The sequence below is a fragment of the Nelumbo nucifera genome, chromosome 6 (genome assembly GCF_055504915.1).
Source record: "Nelumbo nucifera cultivar China Antique chromosome 6, China Antique-T2T, whole genome shotgun sequence".
In the NCBI taxonomy this organism is placed as follows: domain Eukaryota; kingdom Viridiplantae; phylum Streptophyta; class Magnoliopsida; order Proteales; family Nelumbonaceae; genus Nelumbo; species Nelumbo nucifera.
Window position 1 is genome coordinate 27,388,214 of NC_142654.1, and position 21,927 is coordinate 27,410,140.

At 37.9% G+C, this 21,927-nt stretch overlaps 1 protein-coding gene across 1 annotated transcript; it reads right to left on the minus strand.

Annotated features, from left to right (window-relative positions):
• Positions 1–311: 311 nt before the first annotated feature.
• Positions 312–18,256, minus strand: LOC104598575 (Aldolase superfamily protein). Its single transcript, XM_010260716.3, has 13 exons — positions 16,564–18,256; positions 16,358–16,472; positions 16,184–16,262; positions 15,985–16,060; positions 15,800–15,883; positions 15,602–15,706; positions 12,898–12,978; positions 12,698–12,762; positions 12,263–12,332; positions 12,105–12,182; positions 1,497–1,594; positions 1,264–1,399; positions 312–671 (listed from the first exon to the last, which is right to left on the minus strand). The coding sequence occupies exons 1-13, from the start codon at positions 16,618–16,620 to the stop codon at positions 525–527; spliced, it is 1,191 nt and encodes a 396-aa protein (XP_010259018.1). The 5' UTR covers positions 16,621–18,256; the 3' UTR covers positions 312–524.
• Positions 18,257–21,927: the final 3,671 nt, after the last annotated feature.

The following is a 21,927-nucleotide window of genomic DNA, read 5'->3' on the forward strand; positions in this document are numbered from 1 at the left end:
TGGGTGACACCTCCCTGTCATGAGTTGTCAAACCAAGGTACTGAAAAGGTCACAGAATTATTTCTTGATCTCCAATCCCAAGTGTACCCTGATTGCATTCTTATTATCATTAAATTTACATATCATATATTCTGCTTTAGTTTAATCCCATCCCACCATACATGCACACAAAAAGAATGGATAATAAAATTTAAACTAAGGCCCCTGGGGTGAACACATGTTGGAACTTGGAAGGAAAGAGACATTTATTTAATGTCAGGTTGGGATTAACTTAATAACAGATCCTCCTTATCCCATCTGAATTCATCGTATGAAAGGGTAAGCAGGCATTTGATTGATGAGAGTCTACTGTTAACAGATTACCGAGATAGGTGAAGGGAAATTAGGACTACACAAGTTCTCTCTTCTGTTATTCTTATAGCAACAACAACAGCGACAAAAAAAGGTTCATGTACCATTTTCGCTTGGCCCAAAAAATAAAATAAAATAAAGTGACAACTGAAAGTAGCCCTCATGGAAAATTATCACACGTTTGGTGGTGGCCATATCTTACCAAATAATTCCTCTACACGCTTCGCCTGATTAACATAACCTTCTAATCCAGCAGCCAGAAGCTCTTCAGCAGCAGGCCCCATAGCCGATGCGAAGCTCAACTGATCCCACTTAACAAGCTGTAAATGAAGACAAGAAAATTCATTATCAAAGTGCATCAAGGTCCACATTATCCCATCAACCATAGCACATATAACAGGAAGTTTAACTGTATATCAGACACAAAATGGTCCACAAAGAGAAAATTAACGAGGGGTCCAATTCCATCTTTCAAAATAGCAGGCACCATGCTATGTTCACATGGCCAACCAATGCATTATTCCGTTTTCAGCCATTTGGCTACCTCTTCTTGGGTGGGTTAACCACAGGAAACAACCTACTCAGTGGTGTGCTCAAGTTGATTACACGTATCAGGCAGTTCAGGATTAGTAGATCATCGGGATTATTATCTAATGGCTCACCCAAGTTCCAACATATTGACCAACAGTATTGATAGATGGCATGATTGAGAATGCTTGGCATCATCAAATGTGACATTCACTAAGGAAGCTATCTCCCATTATATACTTCTTACCTTGGAGTTGGATAACATGATCCCTGGAGAAAATAAGTTGTGGATCTCCTACTATTTTGCTACTTTTTAACTAAAGTAAAACAAGTTACCATGCAAGCCAGGGGAAAAGAAGACAGAATTAAGGGAAAATATCATACATCCTCTTCACTGAAATTGTAAGCTGCAGCGGATTGTGGAGATAGACTCCTCACAAAAGAATACTTCTCATCAGGGGAGGTAATGGATTCTTTGAGTGACTGCAATATCTTCAATGGTGCAATAATGTAGTCAACCCTAAGAATGCAAGAATTGAATAAACACCTTGTGAATATCCTGAAGACAGAATCTTCAAATCAACAATAGTCAATGCATGAGGGCACATTGTTCCTACCCCAGGAGGCTGAATATATCCTGCTTGTTTCGAACTGCAGCTGCCATTAACTTTGATTTAAATCCATATTTGTGAATATAATTGTATGCTTTGGTCACCTGCAAACATGGAAAAGGAACAGTTCTTTCAAGAACCTTAAGTTGTTTCAGAAGCTGTAAGGGGTGATAAAGAAAAAACTTGATTAACATTTAATCATTGAAAAATTTTTCTACAGAGCAGGTTTTATCTGTTGTTAGTGTTATATGGACTCCCAAATGGACAAATTGTCGTGTCCCATCCAAACATTGCATTCTTTCGCTCTCTGGATTCTTGAAGGTAATGTGACTTCCACAAGCAATTGGCCCAAGTGAATATCTATCATACATAATAACTTCCATCTTTTCTTATTAACTGTTTCTAGGAAATTAAGATAGACTTCTAAATTTACCTATGCAAAACTTCTTTAGGTATATTATGATAGAATTCACAAGAAATGGAACTTCTGGCCAGTCCAACACACTGGTTACAGTTCAAGGAGTAAAACTTCCATTTTGAACTTCTGACATAATTCACAAGAAATGCATCCTGGCCAAGTAATAGTCCACTTCACACTACGAATGTTTTAACCTTGAGTGTTCTCCAGATGCAGATAAATAAAGGTGTCACACCAAGTGAAGGTATGCATGGGAATTCCCATAGAAGTAGAACAGAATGGGCAAAGTAGATAGGTGCATCTGGAATCCAATGCATTAAGAGAATACCACTTAGTTCAAAGGGTTTTTTTTCTAAAACAGTTGCAAGGCCAGTAAGGATGTGTATGGAGCCAAGAGTTGGACAGTCAAGAAACATGCATCTGGAATCCAATGCATTAAGAGAATACCACTTAGTTCAAAGGGTTTTTTTTCTAAAACAGTTGCAAGGCCAGTAAGGATGTGTATGGAGCCAAGAGTTGGACAGTCAAGAAACATGAACAAAAAATAAGTTTAGCAGATATGCGAATGTTGAGATGGATGAATGAGAAAATTAGAAATAATAAGATGAAAAAATAACTTACTAGAAGGAACCTAGGAGTAGGTGATAAAATGAAGGAAAGTAGACTAAGATGGTTAGGTGATGTACAGAAACAATCATCTAAAGCACCAACGAGAAGTGATCTTTAACAAGTTGAAGGGTCTAAAAGAGCTAGGAGCAGATCAATTTGCTCAATCTCCTCAAATAAGTTTTTCTTACACAAAATGAAGACTAATGAATGTGGCCTGTTGACTCTGGCGGAACATTTCTTATAAATCTTTCCTTGAAGCCTTGGACCCCTCTCCACAAAACCCCATTCCTATCCCCTTCAAAGCTGTTCGGAAAGGCCTTTATCCTTAAGTAAAGGCTTCTTGCTAGGAAGCCTCTCTCAAGATCATCAACACAGGTGAGATGCCTCAAAGGAGATTAAACAGTTATCTGTCCCCTCGTGTGCATCTTTTGTTTCAAATATGGGGAGAATATCAATCATATCTCTTCTTATCTTGCCCCTATGTAACAAAGATTTGAACCCACTTCTTTCTTCATTTTGGAAAGACTTGGACTGCTTCACAAGTAATACTTTATCTCTTTTTGCCCCTCAAACTCCTTCACAATCAAAGGGGCAAGCTTATGTGGCAAAGTACTAGAGCAGCAATATATGGAGCATTTAGAATAAGCATAACGAAAGAAACATCAACGAAAAAAGCTTGAAGTGCACATGTTCATAGAAAATGTAACAGTAAAGATTGCATATTGGTCAATGACAAGAGAAGAAACCATCAGTAGCAACTTAGGATAACTTGGACTGCAAAAAAACCGAGCAAACGTGCCAGCTAGGAAAGGTATTTAAAAAAAAAAAATGTTCTGGAGTGGGGGCTTCCAAGTCCAAGGAGGGATTTTTACCAAATTTAAACTCATTTCTATTTTTTCAATAGGTCAATGTTGAGTTGCACAAAACTGTTTGGCCTACAGTTCTTGGATTGTTTTGCTCTCCTTTGAGATGAATGCCTTTCATGCAATTGATAAAGAAAAAAAAAAGGAGTTAGGGGAAGACTAAGGACATAGGTTGAAGTAGTCAAGAGCTCATAACAATGGATATGGAACTCAACAGAACATGGCTTTAAAAGGTGCCAAGGTGTATGCCTCGAGGTGAGGTGCAGCCAAAACACCAAGCCTTAGCTGCCTTCTGTACTAGGTCTGAGGCATAGTTATCAAGTTTAGTGAGGTATGCATTGCACCACCTTTCTCCTCAAATTGGTGAGGCACATGGCTCATGTAATTAATCTATAAAAATGCAAAAAAGAAAAATTATATCATATTTTCCAAAATTCAATAAAAGCAAACAACATAGACCTAACAATTTCTCTTAACTACATGTGAGAATACCTAACAATTTCTCTTAACCCAAAAAATATCTTTGTTTCTCTCTTGGTTACCAAATAAAAGTCTCCCAATGTACTACACCACATCTCATTCTACTACACGTGTGATTAGCATCTCTACTTATATGTTCACACATAAGACATGGTAGTAGGACCCACCAACCTTAAAACTAAAAATGATTGTTCATTTCAAAATATTTATAAAATATTTAAGCAAAAAATGAGCTAGAATATATACAAGTTAAATAAACAAATGATTTCATTTAGGTAGAGAAAGTTATAAACATAAAACAAAACACAAAATAAATTTCAAAAACATAGGATTCATATTAAAAAGATTATATATGTAATAAAAAGGAAATATAAAAATAAAAGATAAATTGTACTCCAAAATACATAAAAAACTATAGTAAGTTTAGTTTTGCATTACACCTTGCCTCTTCAAATCATGAGAACCTTAATTGCACATAAACCTAAATCACAAAGAGGTACACATATGCCCATATTTTACATGATAATAATATGGAAGCAAAGACAGTCCACAATCTGAAGTTGCAAGCTGGCTCGGCTCAATTTGTAACGTCTAGAGAAGTCAAACTGCAGTCTTGAGATCAAACCCTGCCTTCATTGCCTAACAGTGAACGCTAACACATTGCCCATCCAAAAAAGAGAAAAAACATAATTGACCATTGAAATGATATCAAGTTTGAGCAAATGGAATAATATCCGTTAGGCCATGTTTGGATGAGTCGGATCCATGGATTCTGTACTTTGGATCTATTGTATGGCAGGGGAAGTTTATCCTTCAAGTTTAATGCTCTAGCCAAATTTGAAATTTGACTAATTTCAAATCTCCCAGGAACTAAATTCAAAACATTCCAATGTCCATCATCCAGATGCAACCATATGTTATGGGCCCGGGCGTAGGATCTCGTCACGGGTCGGTCCACAGGGAGAACCTCTAGTTTCCCCTTGCCCCTCCCTTTGCGTGCTGACCCTATCGTGGCGACCTAAGGGGTGATTTGTCCAAGAGATCACCCTAACTCTCCTTTACTCTTCTCTTTGACTGAAATTTTGGATGCCTTTATTCAATAATAGTGGCTCCTTAAATAGGAGATTACAAGAGTCCTGCTCTTAGGGAGACTCCTTGCTAAATAGGGAGACCTCCAACTCTATCTTGATAAGATAAGACTGATAAGATAAGATAAGTCTCTCTTAATCCTAATCTAATAAGATAAGATAATCTAATCTACTAACTTAATAAGATAAGAATAACAAGATAGTCTAATCTAATATGCTGAATGGATAAGACTGTTGTTGCCGAATTGGATAGGATGAGAACACCGGATCATTGCTGCTGCTGCTCCCAATACGCGTCCACATCATTACCCCCCTCTTGGACTACGAGCTTGTCCTCAAGCTCGAATTTAGGATGGGTGTCGGGAAACACCATCAAAGGAATCCCGGATAGGTGGAATGACTTTGCCCTCCTGGATCGGGTTCCAATGAAGAGGGTTCATCCTCATCTTCCTCTTGTTTCACCAGGAGGCAAAAAAGTCTCTTGCACTTGTGCCCTGCTGAGTAGAGTTCATCGCAATTAAAACATTGTCCCCTCGCCCTGCGTTCCGCCATCTCAGCCCTGGACAAGTGCTTAATAGGGGGTGCAACGACGCTGCTCCCCATACTGGATGCTGATCTGGAATTGTTGCTCGTTTGTGGCTTCCGTTCTTGGCTGGCTGCTGAATATGGAGCCATTCCGAGTGGTTCTGGGGATGCCCATGCTGATGGAGGCCGCCCCATACTAAAGGTTCCACGGCTGAGTTGTAGTTTGCGTTCGAAGGCGCGAGCTATATTCATGGTTGTAACCAGGTTGGGGGGATTCTGCATTTCCACGTCCACCCGCAGGGGTTCTGCTAACCCAGCGGTGAACATGTCTACCTGCTGGTCCGGTCGCACTGAAGATGCCCTCGCGAGGAGGGTCTGGAACTGGCACTAGTATTCTGCCACCGTGCCGGTTTGTTTAAGGTTAATCAGCTCGCCTAAGGGGTTGCTTGTCAGTGGGGGCCCAAATCTAAGAAGGCAGTAGGACTTGAACTAGGTCCAACTGAGCCCAGGTTCTTCCTGTTCTAGTCGATAGAACCAGAGTTGCGCTTCCTCTGTTAAGTGAAAGGCGGCTAGGCTTACCTTATCCCAGTCGTCTGTCCGTTGATTTCGAAAAAACTGCTCGCATCGGTACAGCCAGCACAAGGGATCTCCATTGCCGTTGTACGACGGGAATTCTAACCTGCTGTACTTGGGGATGACTGCAGCCCCCTGGTTGCCGAACTGTTGTTCGCCGGAAGACTCCGGCAGATCTAGTCGGCGGCCGCTAGTGACTGTCACCCCTTCTGTGTTCCTCTCTTTGCTAGAAAGGAATAACTCCATCAAACACCGTAGCTCCCTGACTTCGTCCTTGATTTCCCGTACTTCCGAGCTGGTCTCGATGAGCCGGTGCTCGAGTTCATGGACCCTGGACGGCAGCTGCTCCAAATCACCCATGACGCCTTGCTCTGATACCAAAATGTTATGGGCCCGGGCATAGGATCTCGCCATGGGTCGGTCCACGGGGAGAACCTCTAGTTTCCCCTTGCCCCTCCCTTTGCGTGCTGACCCTATCATGGCGACCTAAGGGGTGATTTGTCCAAGAGATCACCCTAACTCTCCTTTACTCTTCTCTTTGACTGAAATTTTGGATGCCTTTATTCAATAATAGTGGCTCCTTAAATAGGAGATTACAAGAGTCCTGCTCTTAGGGAGACTCCTTGCTAAATAGGGAGACCTCCAACTCTATCTTGATAAGATAAGACTGATAAGATAAGACAAGTCTCTCTTAATCCTAATCTAATAAGATAAGATAATCTAATCTACTAACTTAATAAGATAAGAATAACAACATAGTCTAATCTAATCTGCTGAATGGATAAGACTGTTGTTGCCGAATTGGATAGGATGAGAACACCGGATCATTGCTGCTGCTGCTCCCAATACGCGTCCACATCACCATAATACTATTACATAGAGAAATTGAAGCCAAGGGAATGAAAGAGGTTAAACTTTTCAAGTAATTGAGGGTTCAAATTAAAAGAAATTAGAAAAAGAGGAGTTGTTCATTAAAGGGAGTATAGGGATGTGACCAAATTATAGGGCTTTCGCTTTCTAGGGATGTGACCAATTTATAGAAAATTGGATGTTCCCAAGTCAATCTCCAACGAGAATTAAGCAAAGAAATAACAAACTAGGTAATGTTTAGTTAAACAAACAAGACCTTGAAACTCAAGGAAATAGATCTAGCAATCAACAGTCCACACTTTTGAAATGTAAAGATTTAACTAAATGAGTTCAGATTAAAGAAACAAGAAAAGTGAATAAAGAAAATAATCAAGAATGTATCACATCTTCTTTCTTGACTGGTATGCAACATCTCATCAATCCAAACTGAAAGAAGTTGAATGAAGACATACCATGGAGGAAAGTTATCAAATTTTTATTATTTGATTCACATTCATTCTATTTATACAGTTCAGTTTTTCTGTTTTTTTTTTTTTTTTTGATCAATCAGTTCACTTTTTCTGTTAAAAGAAATAAAAGGAATTGCCCCCACTTAGGACTCTTCTAGGGCCCAAACTCTAAAAAAGACTAAACAAAGTTTCTAAACAAAACAAATAAGGAAACATAATAAAATTGGGCTCTTTAACCAGTATAATCACACACACATGGATAACACTAAAATGAGTCAAGCATATAAATTTTTTTAATTAGTAAAAACATTAAATAAATAAATAATCAAAATAAAAGAAAAATCAGTGCAACAATGGGGTGTCTTCATGAATAATAGCTATGAGGTGTCTTCTGTCCATTCTCATGTGCCCTATGTATAAAGCATTAGGACCAAATCTTGTCTAACAGATCATCATCACCCAAGCCTCATCCCAACTATATGGGGCCATCTACAAGAATTCAATTCGACATGCCATTCTGTTTAATGCCATATCCTGACTATATAGGATCAGCCACATGAATTTTGTTCCGCCATTCAACTCTGTTCAGTGTCAGTGCCCTAGCATGACATTCAGGATCCATGTTCATAAGAGTCTGGCAAATACTTCTAATACCAGTTGCCAACCTGAACACAACCCTCCTTAATATGGGCTTGCGACCAGCAGTGTAAGACAAGCTCAATACTTCTCAATTGAAAACATACCTTTTCTTCCTGATTGAAAACCAGCAAAAATATTTACTAAAACAAGGGAGAAATAGATAGAAGGTGCAAGAAGTCATTTGAAGGAGAAAGGTCCAACTCCCAAGCCATACAAGTAGCAAAATACCAGAAGAATAAAACTTAACAAGCCAAGCCTTACTATTGAAAAATTGATCCTCAGTATAGATCATTTGTTTCTAACTTTCTACTCCTGCTCTAGACAAACTTTTGGAAAACAAGTCAACAGATATTGGACCTATTTCTGAACATATTAAATTAGAAACCAAAGATCTACCTCCTCCATGTTATGTTCCAAAAGCCAGGGACCATATATCAATTTACAGAGAAGAAAACATATGAAAAATAAAGAAGGAAAAAAAAAACAGATTTAACATTCTTCAGCTTAGTAGCCTACATCCATGGGAGAGAGCATAAAAATTCTACTGCAACTGAAATAGGAAAAAAAAGACCCAAGCACAATGTAATCCTCTCACACAACAACACAAACACCCACTTTAACATAAACAACCATTAATAAATTTATTTACCAAAACTGACTAGAAACCATTCTAAGACAACTACATCCAAAGTACAAAACTCAAAGTTGTCAAGGTGTCTCCTATGCAAATAGGCACCCTTGGTTAAGTGCTTCACGCAAACACCATGACCTATATAAAAGCACCCATCTAGGCAACTAGGCACCTCCTAGGTGACAAAAAGCACAAGACAAGTGCCTTATTGCAATATTATTGTTTTGTCTAAGGTGGCGTTTGATAAATCTGAAAATTCAGATCTGAAAAGTTAAAAAGATATTAGAAGTGTCTGAAATCTGAAAAGAGGCATAGATGCTTTTCTACTTTTTAGAGAATCTGAATCTATAAATTTGTTTGTGTTGGATCAACCCTTTACCATCTGAAATTTACTGATTTTACTATTTTACCCCTAGAACATACTATTTGTAAATGTTGAGTTCAATTTGCATTATCTCACAAAAAATAATTTTCAACCTCAAAATAATATTGAAACAATACAAATAAAAAATAATAAATTAATAATTACTAATTAAAAAATGAAATGGTTAAAATTAAAAAAATAATTAATGACTAAAAAAAATATTAAAATAATTAATAATTAATAATTTACACAAATAAAAATTAAAATAATTTTTAAAAATTAATGAAATAATTAAAAATTACTAGTTAATAAAAATAATTAATAATTAATAAATAACCCAAATAAATTTAATAAAAAATCATTAGTGTTTAATAAAAAATATTAAAATAATTAATAATTAATAAAAATAATTTATAATTAAATATTTTTACTCACCGAACCACCGCTGCTACATGTTGCAGCGGTGGTGGCGGTGGTGAAAACACAGGGGAGAGAGAGAGAGAGCTGCTGCAACTTGCAGCGGTGGTGGTGGGAACATAGGGGAGGGAGAGAGAGAGAGAGAGCAAGAGAGAAGACAGGAGAGAGAGAGAGAGGTAGTTTTGACTTTTGGCCACGTCTGAAATGCATCTGAACGCGTTAAGTGACTGGCCACAGTCTAAAAATTTCAGATCTGAAAAAAGTTTTCAGACCCTATTTCAGATGCAACACCAAACAAAAGTGGCGTCTGAAAAGCAACATTTTCAGATTCAGACGTCTGTAAAGTGCAATCAAACGCCACCTAAATACTACTACAATGTGTATTAATACATCTTATTATATATTATGTATATCACTTTACATTGTTAGTTGGGACAAGGCATCACTCTACATTGTTAGAGGATTTTACTATTAAAAGAAAAGATCTGACATTTTTAAGATGAGAAAAAGAATTATAGAAGACAATAGATCTGTCACCTTGCTTACGAAGGTGACAGTTGTACTAAGTTTTCCTTAAAGATTAATGAAAGTTACCGTTACCAATCAAAAAAAATAAGAGAAAAAGAATAATAGAAGAGAAGGATAAAGAGATTTTTCCCTTCTCGCTACTCACGTGTATTCCATTCTAAGCCTCAGTATTCCAAAGACTTTACACTTATTCCTATTCAAATTTTTCACAACAGTTTATTGCTTTTTCCATTCTTGCCAAGTAGCAATATTTTTTTTAAGAAAACATGGAATTTGTATCCGCTAATATTCCCCTCTACAGGGGACTGTGACCCACTGTACTCTGTCCTCCTATTGGGTGCTGGGGAAGTTCCACTAATGTTCCCCTCTACAGGGAGACCACCCCCCCCCCCCCCTGTAGCAGTAAGTTTCTCTCCCTTGAATTTAAAACCTTTGAAATCACCTGCACCCTTCACCCTGAGGAGGAAAACAGCATCACTGAACGGGGTTAGAGGCTGCTTGTGAACCAGATCTTCAACAACTGCTGAATTCATGGTTAATCTAGCCAAATCAGCACATGCCCCTTTGGACAGGAAGATCTCATTTCAGCTTCGTCACACTGTCTTCCAAGTGAAGGGCAACAACAGGGGAAGATATGTGTGGGTTGCTTCCTGGAAGGGATCAAAAGAATCAGAGGAATTTGTATACCAGAAGGAAAGAATGGGTTTGATTGGAAATATTCCACAGAAGCTTTGGATTCCTTTAGGTGCCACCCCCTCATCCAACCAGCAAGCACCACCCCAACCTATAGCTTCTTCCTTCCCCCGTCCTACAAGACAGGAGAACCATATTATCTCAGCAGGAGGTGGGAAGTTTATCAGTATTATTCACTCTACCAACCCTTTCGGAATCTAGAGGTTAGCTTTTCCTTGCAAGAAACTGAAAGAACCAAGCTGGACAGATGTGGAATGAGGCTTAACAGTAAACCTACACTCTTCTTCCTGGATAAAGCTTGAGGCCCTTCTCTGAGTACCAGGCAGTTGGTTTTGCTGATTCTGACAAACAGCTCCATAAATGGTTGAAGTTAGGCTCCTTGTGCATCTTTGGTGGAGAGGTCTCCCTTCACAGATGGTGACCGCTTGTAAGCTCACAGGAAGATTTCTCTTCATTTTTATGGCTAGGTGATTATCCAGGGCCCCTCTTTCCACCTTTGGTCACGACATACCTTCAAGCGCATCAACAACCTCTATGGAGGGCTGGAGAACATCCACCCCTCAACAAAGCTTCTTAAAGATCTTCAGGGGGCCAAAATTAGAGTCCGTAGATGGAACCTTTATGAGATTCCCAGAGCTGTCCTTCTACATGAACGCAATGTCTGGTTTATTGTAGCCCTTGAGGTGAAGGCAGTCAACCCAGATGGGTCAACTTAACTTGGCTAGAGTCAACACAGAAACTCAACCTTGTCTGCTGAAACAAGCCCTGACCCAGACCTCTCTTCCCACCCAGGGTTCCCTCTCAACTGTAAAACCTAGAGCTTCAAATTTCAAATCTGAGATGGGTCATAATGTCCCAAGCCCACTTCCCACAAGACCTTTCAATCCCCAGACCAGCCCACTTTCCCCGAGATCGCCCAAGCCCCAGGCAGCAGCAGACTGAACTTTGACCATATCCACTAGACCCACCCTCGGAAACCTTGGTAGCTTAGATCTCCAGAGCTGAAGACGAATCAGGTTCAAAGCTGCTGGAACAAAACTATCAGGCCAAAGCTTCCTCACCGACAAAGTAAAATGTACACTGAATCCCCATATACAAGAGCATATAAAGGAAAGGTACAGCTAACCAAAGCCCAAGGATCAAATAGGGATTTAATCTTTGTTTTCTAACCCTTTAATTCCTTTATTTGTCTCTTGTAAACTTCAAGCTTTTGGTGCTCCCCATTGAAGTTGTACGAGTACTGGGGGTACCCCATAGGGTGGGACACATATCAGGGGTGGAACCATCTAAATCTGGGCCCAATGTATTATAAATCTGGATACACTGATTCCAGACCTGGACATGGACAACTTACCACCCTACAGTTGAGAAACATAAGCCAAGCCTCAATGAACCAGAGAAAATTTTGAATCAAAATGCAGCTGGAATGGGTTAATGAAATAATAAAGGATGCAACAGCACATTTACCAAAGCCAAACCAGGATCTTCTCCTCTTCTGCAAGCAGCTTCTATCTCGGGATCACCAGAATGATTGCGTGCCCAATCCTAAAACAGAATAATGTCTATAATGATCAATACCCCCATGAGAAATTTTGAGATACAGTTAACTAGCAGAAGAAAGTTACCCTAAGACGACCAATAAATATCTGGATAACAGAAGCCCCGGCTTGTGCTGCAGCTGCAGCTTGAGAGAAGCTGAAGAAGCATAATCAGATCATTGGAAGATCTTGTAATAGAGACTGATATAATATTTACTGGTCCATAGGTAGTCAACCATAATAAGAGTAAATCTTACAAAAAAAAAAGAACAAAGAACAATAAAAATATGAACTTGCAACTGAAATTAAACCCAATTTCCATATACTAAAATTTTATTGGCCCATATCATTTACTTGTCAAAGGTAACTCTATATCTTTATCAGGGTGGGGGAACAATCTTAATTCCATGAAAACAAGTAAACCATTTCAATGCTATCCATGCCAGATCGTGGCAAGAAATTGTCATTGTTTATGTAGAGGGAGGGGGGTATACCATATGCTACAAGCATCTGCACAAATACCTGTAAACAAAGGTCAAGTGTGTTTGTATGCCTTCAGACTCCAGCACCCGTGAGGCCTCTATTCCCTGAAAGGGAGGAAAATGTAATGAGTCACAGTGGGTTGAAAAAGAATCATCATCTTCCACATACAAACCCATTGCATTTGTAATGCAAGACAAATTGGTAAGATAAACAGAGCATGCACTTTCTCAGATACTTACTTGCCATGTTGAAGGAATTTTGAATAGCAGACGCTCTGGAGAGACCCCTAGCTCATTGTATAACTTCAAAAGATCATGCACCTGGAGTATAAGTCAAATTAAATTGCATCAATTTAAATAAGAGTAACCCTGTTTCATTAATAAGAACTTCAAATCCTTACAAATCTTACGCAATTTGAGGTATTTAGATAACCCCTGGATCTCACTTAAAAAAGAAAAGGCAGGAAGACAAGGAAATTCAGTAATCAATTTAATGCTGAAATTGAGTGAAAAACAATCATTTAAAGGACAGGATACAATGAACCAGTTCCCAGAATCTGTTCTTTTTGTTTTTCTTTGATCAGTAACTCAAGCATCTGCATGTAGATTTAAGGTGCAGGATAACTTAGATTATAACTGATGTCCAATTAAGCTAGACTGGATTAGTAAATATAGATCTGCACTGGTTTCAATATCAACCATAAATCATACTCCATGACATGTAATGAATTCACAGTCCGATACTCCACTTATTTTCTCCTATCATTTTTAGCAACTGAAAACCTCTTCCATTTGCTTTCGGTGAAAAGAAAGCCAACCATTTGTATTGTGCCCAGGCAGATGTAGTGGCCTGGGTCTTGTTGTATCTTTCCTCATTAAGATGAATAAAGTACTTTACCATTTTCCAAAAAAAAAAAAAAAAAAAGAAAGCCAACCATTTTAGGCCATAGTTTACCATTCTAAGGGCCTGTACCTTGCAGAGGCAATGCCACCCTAAAGGTTTGTCAGAATTGTGTTAAGACTGCAAGTTACAGATCCTAAAATGTTCCTAAACAGGCAAGAAGAAATTATATCGTATGACTTTTGTAACCAGCATTACTCCAACTCAATTTTATTATATAGATGATATATTCTGGAAATTTTGCATTATGGAATGATTTGTAGAAGAATATAACAAACTCTGACCAACATTTTATTATCTGGAGGGAATTAATGAGCAACCTCATTAGCAAGGTGAGATACAACACCTCTAGCAATATGTTCTAGGAGTGCTTGGGTTGAGCACTCTATATTTTTCTGATTTATTTAGAGTATAAGTAGGAATCTTTTGATATATGATTTTGTAAGTAGTCTTGGGAATTGATATATTTTCTTTTTTCTTTGTTTTATTTTGTGTTTATTATTGCTGTTATAGAGAAGAACATGACCAGGGGTATACTCTAGGCAAAAGCCTAACTCCCAACCGATGAGAAAACATGAATGGAAAAGTGGAACAATAACTTCAAAAAAATAGTTCATTCAAAACCCTTTTGTCCCACTAAGGTCCCTAAACTAAATCAAATAAGCAAGTCTGTGTTTTAATCCAAATATGGAGGACAGAGACAGATCATAGAAGGGAGAGGCAGAGAAAGAAAACAAGGCCCAAACCAAAATGTCTTTGTTTGCATATGCCAAGCCCATCTTCATTTGTATGCGTGTACATTGTCTTATTTTCCTATTTATGCAGGAAAACATTCTCTTCATCTTGCTTGCTCTGCTATCCTGATAAATGTTTTCAAAAACTGGATTAGACCACCAAGTTGAACCAGAAAAGCAGGAACCAAACAAGCTAGTAGATTGCACTGGGAACCGGATAGCTTTCCAGTTCAATCTGGTCAGGTTTTCAAAATTAAGGGCTCTTCCCTATGACTTGATCACCACTCTCTTTAGATGGTCATTGTGTTTGACGCTTTGGAGTTGTGTTATGTTTTAGTGAATTGTTATACAGGAGATTTCTGCAAATATCTTTTCTATGCTTTCTCTGATAATTCTCTACCTCCTACTTCAATCTTTTCATAGTAGTATGTAATTTTCTAAGACAGCAATTATTCTTCCTTTTTCCCATATCTTGGATTTTCTTCTAATTTATTACTGCCAGATTCCCTATTCATTATTTCCATCATTGACCTTTGACCCTCACCAACTATATTTTTTCATGCCAATTCTCCATAGGAAAATAACCAATACCTATCTCAAAACCATTATTTTATTGTTGTGTCTAAGTTGGTTTGGCATCAGGATATACTTATTTGATCTTTGTGTAATTGCGTATCTTGTAAAATTCCCTTTCCGCCAATTTATTTTTGGGTGGTTAATATCCTATTTTGGTATAAACGTAATGCATTTTTCTGCTTTCATTCTTTCAACTATATTCTTATTTGCATTATTGATTAAAAGAATACACTTCAGAATTAAACAATCCATGCTTGTTCCAGTTCCACAAACTTAAATGAATCAGGCTTTCACCTATAATAAAAATTTCTTTGCAATATCAAGTTTCAGACACTCTTCAAAATGCCCCAGAAAATGATACATTTCCACAATTTGCAAGGGAATGAGGAGTTCAATAACCCGTAACTATAACTATCAGAGATCAAGGATCAAATGACAAAAAATATAACAAACAAAAGCCATCAATAATTAAATATAAAAGATAAACCAGTTCCAACCAGTGCCAAGAAAAAGCAACCTCAAGATTCATAAAAACAGTGCTAAGAAAAATAAAACAAAAGAAAGAAAGACTATACATTAACAATTGCATAAATCAAGATAGACAACATTAACAGGACTCTAAATACTACAGAAATTTAATTTGTTTACAGCATCATACTAGAAACTGGAAGTGTTGATCTTTGTCAGAAGTCAAGAAATTGGTATCTACAACAACAGGTTATTTTAGAAGTACCTTCCTAATAATGCCATGAGTATCATAAGCCAGGCGAGCATCCACTTCAGTCGATACCCTACCAGGAACTAGTTTCGACAAGTCACCTCCAACATTAACTAAAGCCTGTGATCCAATAATGCTTTCCCATCAACATAGGCAAACCAAAATGAGAAACCCTTCCAGAATTTGGTCTCGATTTAATGGACAAAAACAAACCTTGTTAAGGAAGCAGGACATTCGAACGCCGGGATCTTTTTGCCCATAACACTCTGAATCCGCCAGAGCAGTTTCTACAGCGCTCTATACCACAAATCCTTGAATATCATCAATAATGAAAAAGTTGTAAAATAAAAAATAATATATAATAATAACAAAATAATAAAAACAGAAACGACACTCACCCTGAATATCGTATCCGGAAGACTGCATATGCCTAAAAGGAGCGAAGAACTGGCAGTTGCAGCAGTTGGTGGAAACCTACATTCCAAATGATTTGCAGAAACATGAGAATAGACCAAATTTTCGTAATATCACCTTCAAAGAATAGCATTCTAAAATAATATGAAGAACGAGAAGAGGAATACTAAATCATGAAATTACTTCTCGAAATCATCGAAAATGACAGTATCTGGAACGATCTCACTGAAGCTCGAAACAGCATCTAATTCAGTGCTCAAACCTGCAAAATTCAGATAAAAAGGAATCAAAACCAGCCCTCACGATTAGAAGCTCGGATCTGCTGGAACGACAGAAGCATGGCAGTAGATGCACAACCAGTCTCGATAGATGAAGCATTGCTGCTTGAAGCACGGAGCTGAGGGTATGTCCTGTGAAGCTTGAAAATAAAATTCGCCGTAGAAGATCGAATCGGAAAGCTGCAATTCCCCTCCTGTTAAACCCCAAAAAACAAGTTGTTTGAGGAATAAAGCCCGAAAGAACTGAAGATAACAACAATAACAATTAAGAGAAGCGAAGATGACCTGAAGAGGTGAGACGGCGAAGAGAGCCGATGAAGTAGAAGGCAAGGAGACTGACATTTTGGCGAGAGATTGAGAGTAGAGAGTTGAGAGACAGAGAGCGATGAACGAAATTCGAATTCAAGAACGTATACGGTCTGATGAGAGAGCTAGCTCAGCTCAGCTCTGGCCTCTGTAGCAGTAATGGATTTAATAGAGCGGACAGCGGAAGAGATTAGTAAGGTTGTTTTTGTAAATTGAGCCGGAGATAGATTGTTACTTGTTAGATTGGATTGGATATTTTACTTTTTTTATTTGATGAGTATTGAATTGTTTTGGGCAACTTTTTTAAAGAGAAAATTCTCGATAGCTGTACTTTTAGGCTGAGTGTCATGAAAAAAAGATACAAATGCCCTTAAAGTATCATTTAATTTTCTTTACCAACCATCAGCAACACCTGTGTAATAAATGCCCTTCCCGATTTTTCTTTCGAAGACTGATGAGGGCTGAGGTTCGTTTAACTCAAAGACTGATGACTCAATGTTTCTCGTTGCCCTAAACTACTGTTCACTGCCATTGTTTATCCTCTTCAAGCTCTCGAACAGCGGCAGTGCATAACGCTCCCCACAGTCATTATTCTTCCTTCCTTTTTCTCCTCTGTCTATTCTCACATATCTCTCATTCCCTCTTCACTTTCATCGTTCTCTTCCTTTTTCTTTCTTTGCTATTCATCACCGTTTCTGACAAGAAACAGAGGAGTTGCAGCGGTGAAACTCCTCTGTTACTCTCATTCGGTTAACCCCTTTTGGCACAAACCCAATCGATACCCAACCCCATTCTACTCCCCATCGATCCCCTTAGTATTCCACTGCTTTCAACCTCTCTCATCCCATCGGCCCCATCCTCTGTAGCTTCAGCATTCAAACAGGAAAGATCGACGTAGCAGTCATACAGATCTTACCGGTTGAAGAAACTCAATCCCGCATCTCACCTTGCTCCAGTGAGCCTGTAATCTCCCGCGAAGTTATATCTGCTCGCAGGCGAACGGCCCGAAGCAAAAACTGGTCGAACCTCCTCTATTTTTCTGTATACATAATCCATGGAGTAGATTTGGTCACTGCAATTTGTTGGAACTCCCGACGGCACACTCACGTTAACACCATGAGGCGAAATGGTAGACGAAGACTCTACTTGGAACGTTGATCCAACTGAACTGCCACCAATATTTGATTGCATTGGCATAGTAGGACCAGTGCTCGGTGGTCCTTGTAGCCCAGTCTGTGCTCCCGGCCTTGATCCAGCAACCCCTCGCTGCTGCATGTAATAAGATGCAGATCCAGACAACGTCATGGCTTCTCTCTCATCTATGCATTTAATTAAAAAAATAATCGCAAAAACGCACTTCTGCTAAAATAGAAATTTTAAGCTTTATTTGCCCATATATTACTTCTTCCAACCATGGATCTGTGGCTCTTCAGGAAACCCAATCGATTGTGTGAGCTCACAAACTGCATTCACAAAGACGAAAATGCAATTGGAAAAAATCAAAAACCCCAAAATTTTAGAGTCTGTCAACAATTCTGCTCAAAGGAGGAAACAACTTAATACATCCTCAGATTAGATTTAAGAAGGTTTTGTGAGAACCAAAGTTTCGAGTCATAGACGCTAAACGGCCGAGCGTCATAGTCTGGACCGTTGAGAGCTTGGGTTCTGTATCAAGGAGATGATGAATAATGTGTTTTATTTTTAAAGTTAATTATGATATTTTCAAAAGTATTAAAGTGTACAAGAAGGTTACTTGATATACATAACTATCCTTATTTAAATTAGCACTCAGCCTATCGGGAATTTTTCCTTTTTTAAACTATCCTTACTGTTTAAGTTAATTGAGTAATTATACTATTTAATTATTATCTTATACTATTTAATTATTATCAATAGTAATTATACTATTGATTAGTTCTACCTCTGTTATTAGCGTCCGTTAATTTCTTGTCAAATTTTATATATACGTGACACTATGTGATACATATATTTTTTTTTAACCTAATATTACCTTGTTCGTTTTTCCCCCATGTCTTGTCATATTCCTCATCCCCCTCTACTCCCTTATTCTTCACAATCCATTTGATCGATTCCCTCTCTATCCCCGGTTCTCTAATGATTGAGAACGGGTGCTGAGATAGTCGTTTGCTCTTCTACCATTTTACATCAGTCTAAATCATTTTGGCGGTGTTAGGAATCGTGTAAATCTTGTGGACGGGACTATTTTTGGTCCTGTCCACGAGATTTGGTCGTGTTTGGTTGGGTGTGGATAGGACCGATCCTTTCCACACCCCAATACAGTGTGGATAGGTCCTGCCCACACCCCATCCATGGTAAAATCTCGTGGTTGGGGACCATCCACACTTGATTTTTGATTCCCTACTTCACACTTTCCCTGAAAGGCTACCATATTGTTTGTTTCATATTTTAATATTTTTGTCAATAAAATATTAATTATTTTACTTAATTTTTTATTTTTTTTAATTTAATGTTTTATCAATAAAATTATATTTTAAATGTATTTTTTTATTTTTTTATTATTTTACTATTATTTTTATAAAAAAATTAATATTTATTGGTTAATATTAATTCATTGATGCATTTTTCAATATATTTATCATATAAAATGTAAAAATTAGATATTTATGATTAACTATGTAGATCAAGGTTTTCGAACTGCCGTTAGACCCAAATAGTCGGATCGTTCAGCTCGGGAATCGTCTAGGCAAGCGGTTCCATTTTACCCCAAACTCGATTTTTGCCAAAAAACCGTTGAAAAAGTCAACAACCCGAGCGGTCAAACCGTCGACCTATTCAACGGTTTTTTACCATTTTTTTAATTATTTTTTATTTTTTTAATTTGTTTGTCAAAATGGGTGATCCGTTTAAATCAAATGGTCGGGCCATCGACCCGGAAACCAATGGCTAGAACGGTTCTATTTCTGAGTCGTTTTTTAAAATGTTGGTGTAAACTATTCATAAATGTATATGAAATACATGAAATCAAAAAGTGTGGTATGGACAGGTCCTCACCACGCCTATAGAACACCGCTGTGGGTATAGACTAGACCAGTTCACACAATTTGTCTACAGTTCAAAATATCTGTATACTGTAGTGTGGTGTGGATTGGTCCCTACTAAAAGATGTGGTGTAGCGTAGTGTGGATTGGTCCCTGCTAGAAGATGTGGTGTAGCGTGGTGTGGATTGATGGGTATAGACTACACCCATCAATTTCTCAGCCACACTACAGAACACCCCCTTCTTCCTCCCATTTCCCCTTTCTTCTCCCCACTTCACCGTAAACAAACTACCGTTTGTCACATCATTTAATCCTCACCAGAATCCAACCAAAGATTGTATTTTAATTGCAGTCAGTATTCAAACCCAACCAAACCCGAGGCCATAAACCAAGAAGTGTGTCCTTGATCATCAGTATTCAAACCCAACCCGAGGCCATCGATGCGAGCTTGTATCAACATCAATCCCCATCTCGATTACCACAAACTCTAGACTAATAGGCAGCAAGAGTAACACCGGTCGATGGAAAAGACCACTTTTCTTTTTAAACCAGTTCCCAACCACGACAATTACAAAAAGGCCATTCGGTCGATTGGAAAAGACCAAAAAAACATCTAAAGCCATCCGTTTTTTCTCCACCTTCAGAGCATCTTGCCTCTTTGATTAAGAAGTTGCAACACTATTCGGTATCTGTCCTTCTTCGAGCTCCACCGGCAGATCTGTCCTTCGATCCTCTACTTGGTCTTCTGAGAGGCTAGATGCCAGAGTTTAGTGGAGGAATGGCGAAAAGGGTGAACACCATTTGTAGAACCTTTTTTAACAGTAGGTTTTGATATTTCATATTTCTTGATACAGCGGCGTCGGCAATGAACACTGCCAAGAAAACGATGAAAAATCACCAAACGTCACCAATGACAAGGAGAAGGAGAGGAAGAGGAGGAAGAAGAAGAGGGAAGAGAGATAGAGTGAGAGAGAGTGACCATTGATTTGCTCCCCCAAACGGTGTGATTAGTAAACGGAGACGGAGCAGCAATCTGTTTCTTGTCTTCCTGAAATTTGAGTTTTATTTTAAAAATATGAATAATAATAAAGGACAAATTTAACATTTCATTTTTTTCATTAACACTCAAGAACGATGTCAATTATCATAAATAATAGGGGTGGTATAAGATAATAATTAAATAGTAAGGATGTAATTAGTTAATTAGTTAAATATAGGGATAGTTTAAGAAACTTACCCCTTTTTTTGGTAAAAAAAGATCAGAATTCATTATATTAATTTGAAACATGATTACTATCAGCGTTCACCCAGCTTGACAACCAAAGATCCAAACATCAGAATCGTATAAACCTCTCGAGGCTAGCTTATGGGCCAACCTATTCCCCTCCCTTTTAACAAAAGAAAAGTTAATGTTGGTGTTCTCACAGGATAAGTCCCTACTTGAGAGAGTCTGGATTATAGATCTGTTATCATTTTCCACAATAGAAGGTAGGGGTGCTCACGGTTTGGGTAACTGAACCGTGGGCATTTTTTATGAACAGAACCGATAGTATTGGTTTTTAGAAAATCGGTAACTAGAACCTAACCGAAACCAGTTGGTTAATTGGTTGATCGGTTCGGTTAACTAACAGTTCGGTTCGTCGGTTTTTCAGTTTTTTTGATTTTATAATATTTATTATAAAAATATATAGATATAAATATATATATAATATTATATTTTAAATAATATATAATATATTAAAAAATATTTTTATATATAATGTGTATTTATTAATTTATAATATATAAAATTTATATATAATTTACATAAATATATAAAAAAACATGTATACCAATCGGTTCGGCTAATCGCCAATTTTTTAAATTGGTTAACCGAAACCAAACCGGTACCTTCAGTTTTTTAAAAACACTGAATCGAAACCAAACCAACCGGTTCGGTTAACCGACTTTTCGATTCGACTTTGATCGATTTTTTTGGTCGATTCAGTTTTTCGGGTTTTTTTTTTTTTTTGCTCACCCCTAATAGAAGGTCCAGAAAACAGGCGTTTTGTTAATTGAATTCTCCGAAGGCAGGCTGTCGCCATAGCTTGCAACACAGAGGAAGCTAAACAAGGTCCAAAAAGCACATTAATCGGGAAATAAAATAATGGATTGTTTAGGTTTTCCTTTTTTATTGTTTTTATTTTTAATTATTTTGACAAAGATAATAAAATAATAGATAATTTTTGTCTAACGGAACAATGAGTGAGCACATAATAGTTGTGTGGCACATTTCCCGGTTAATGTACCTTTCATCCAAACATTTTTGTTCCATTAGACAGAA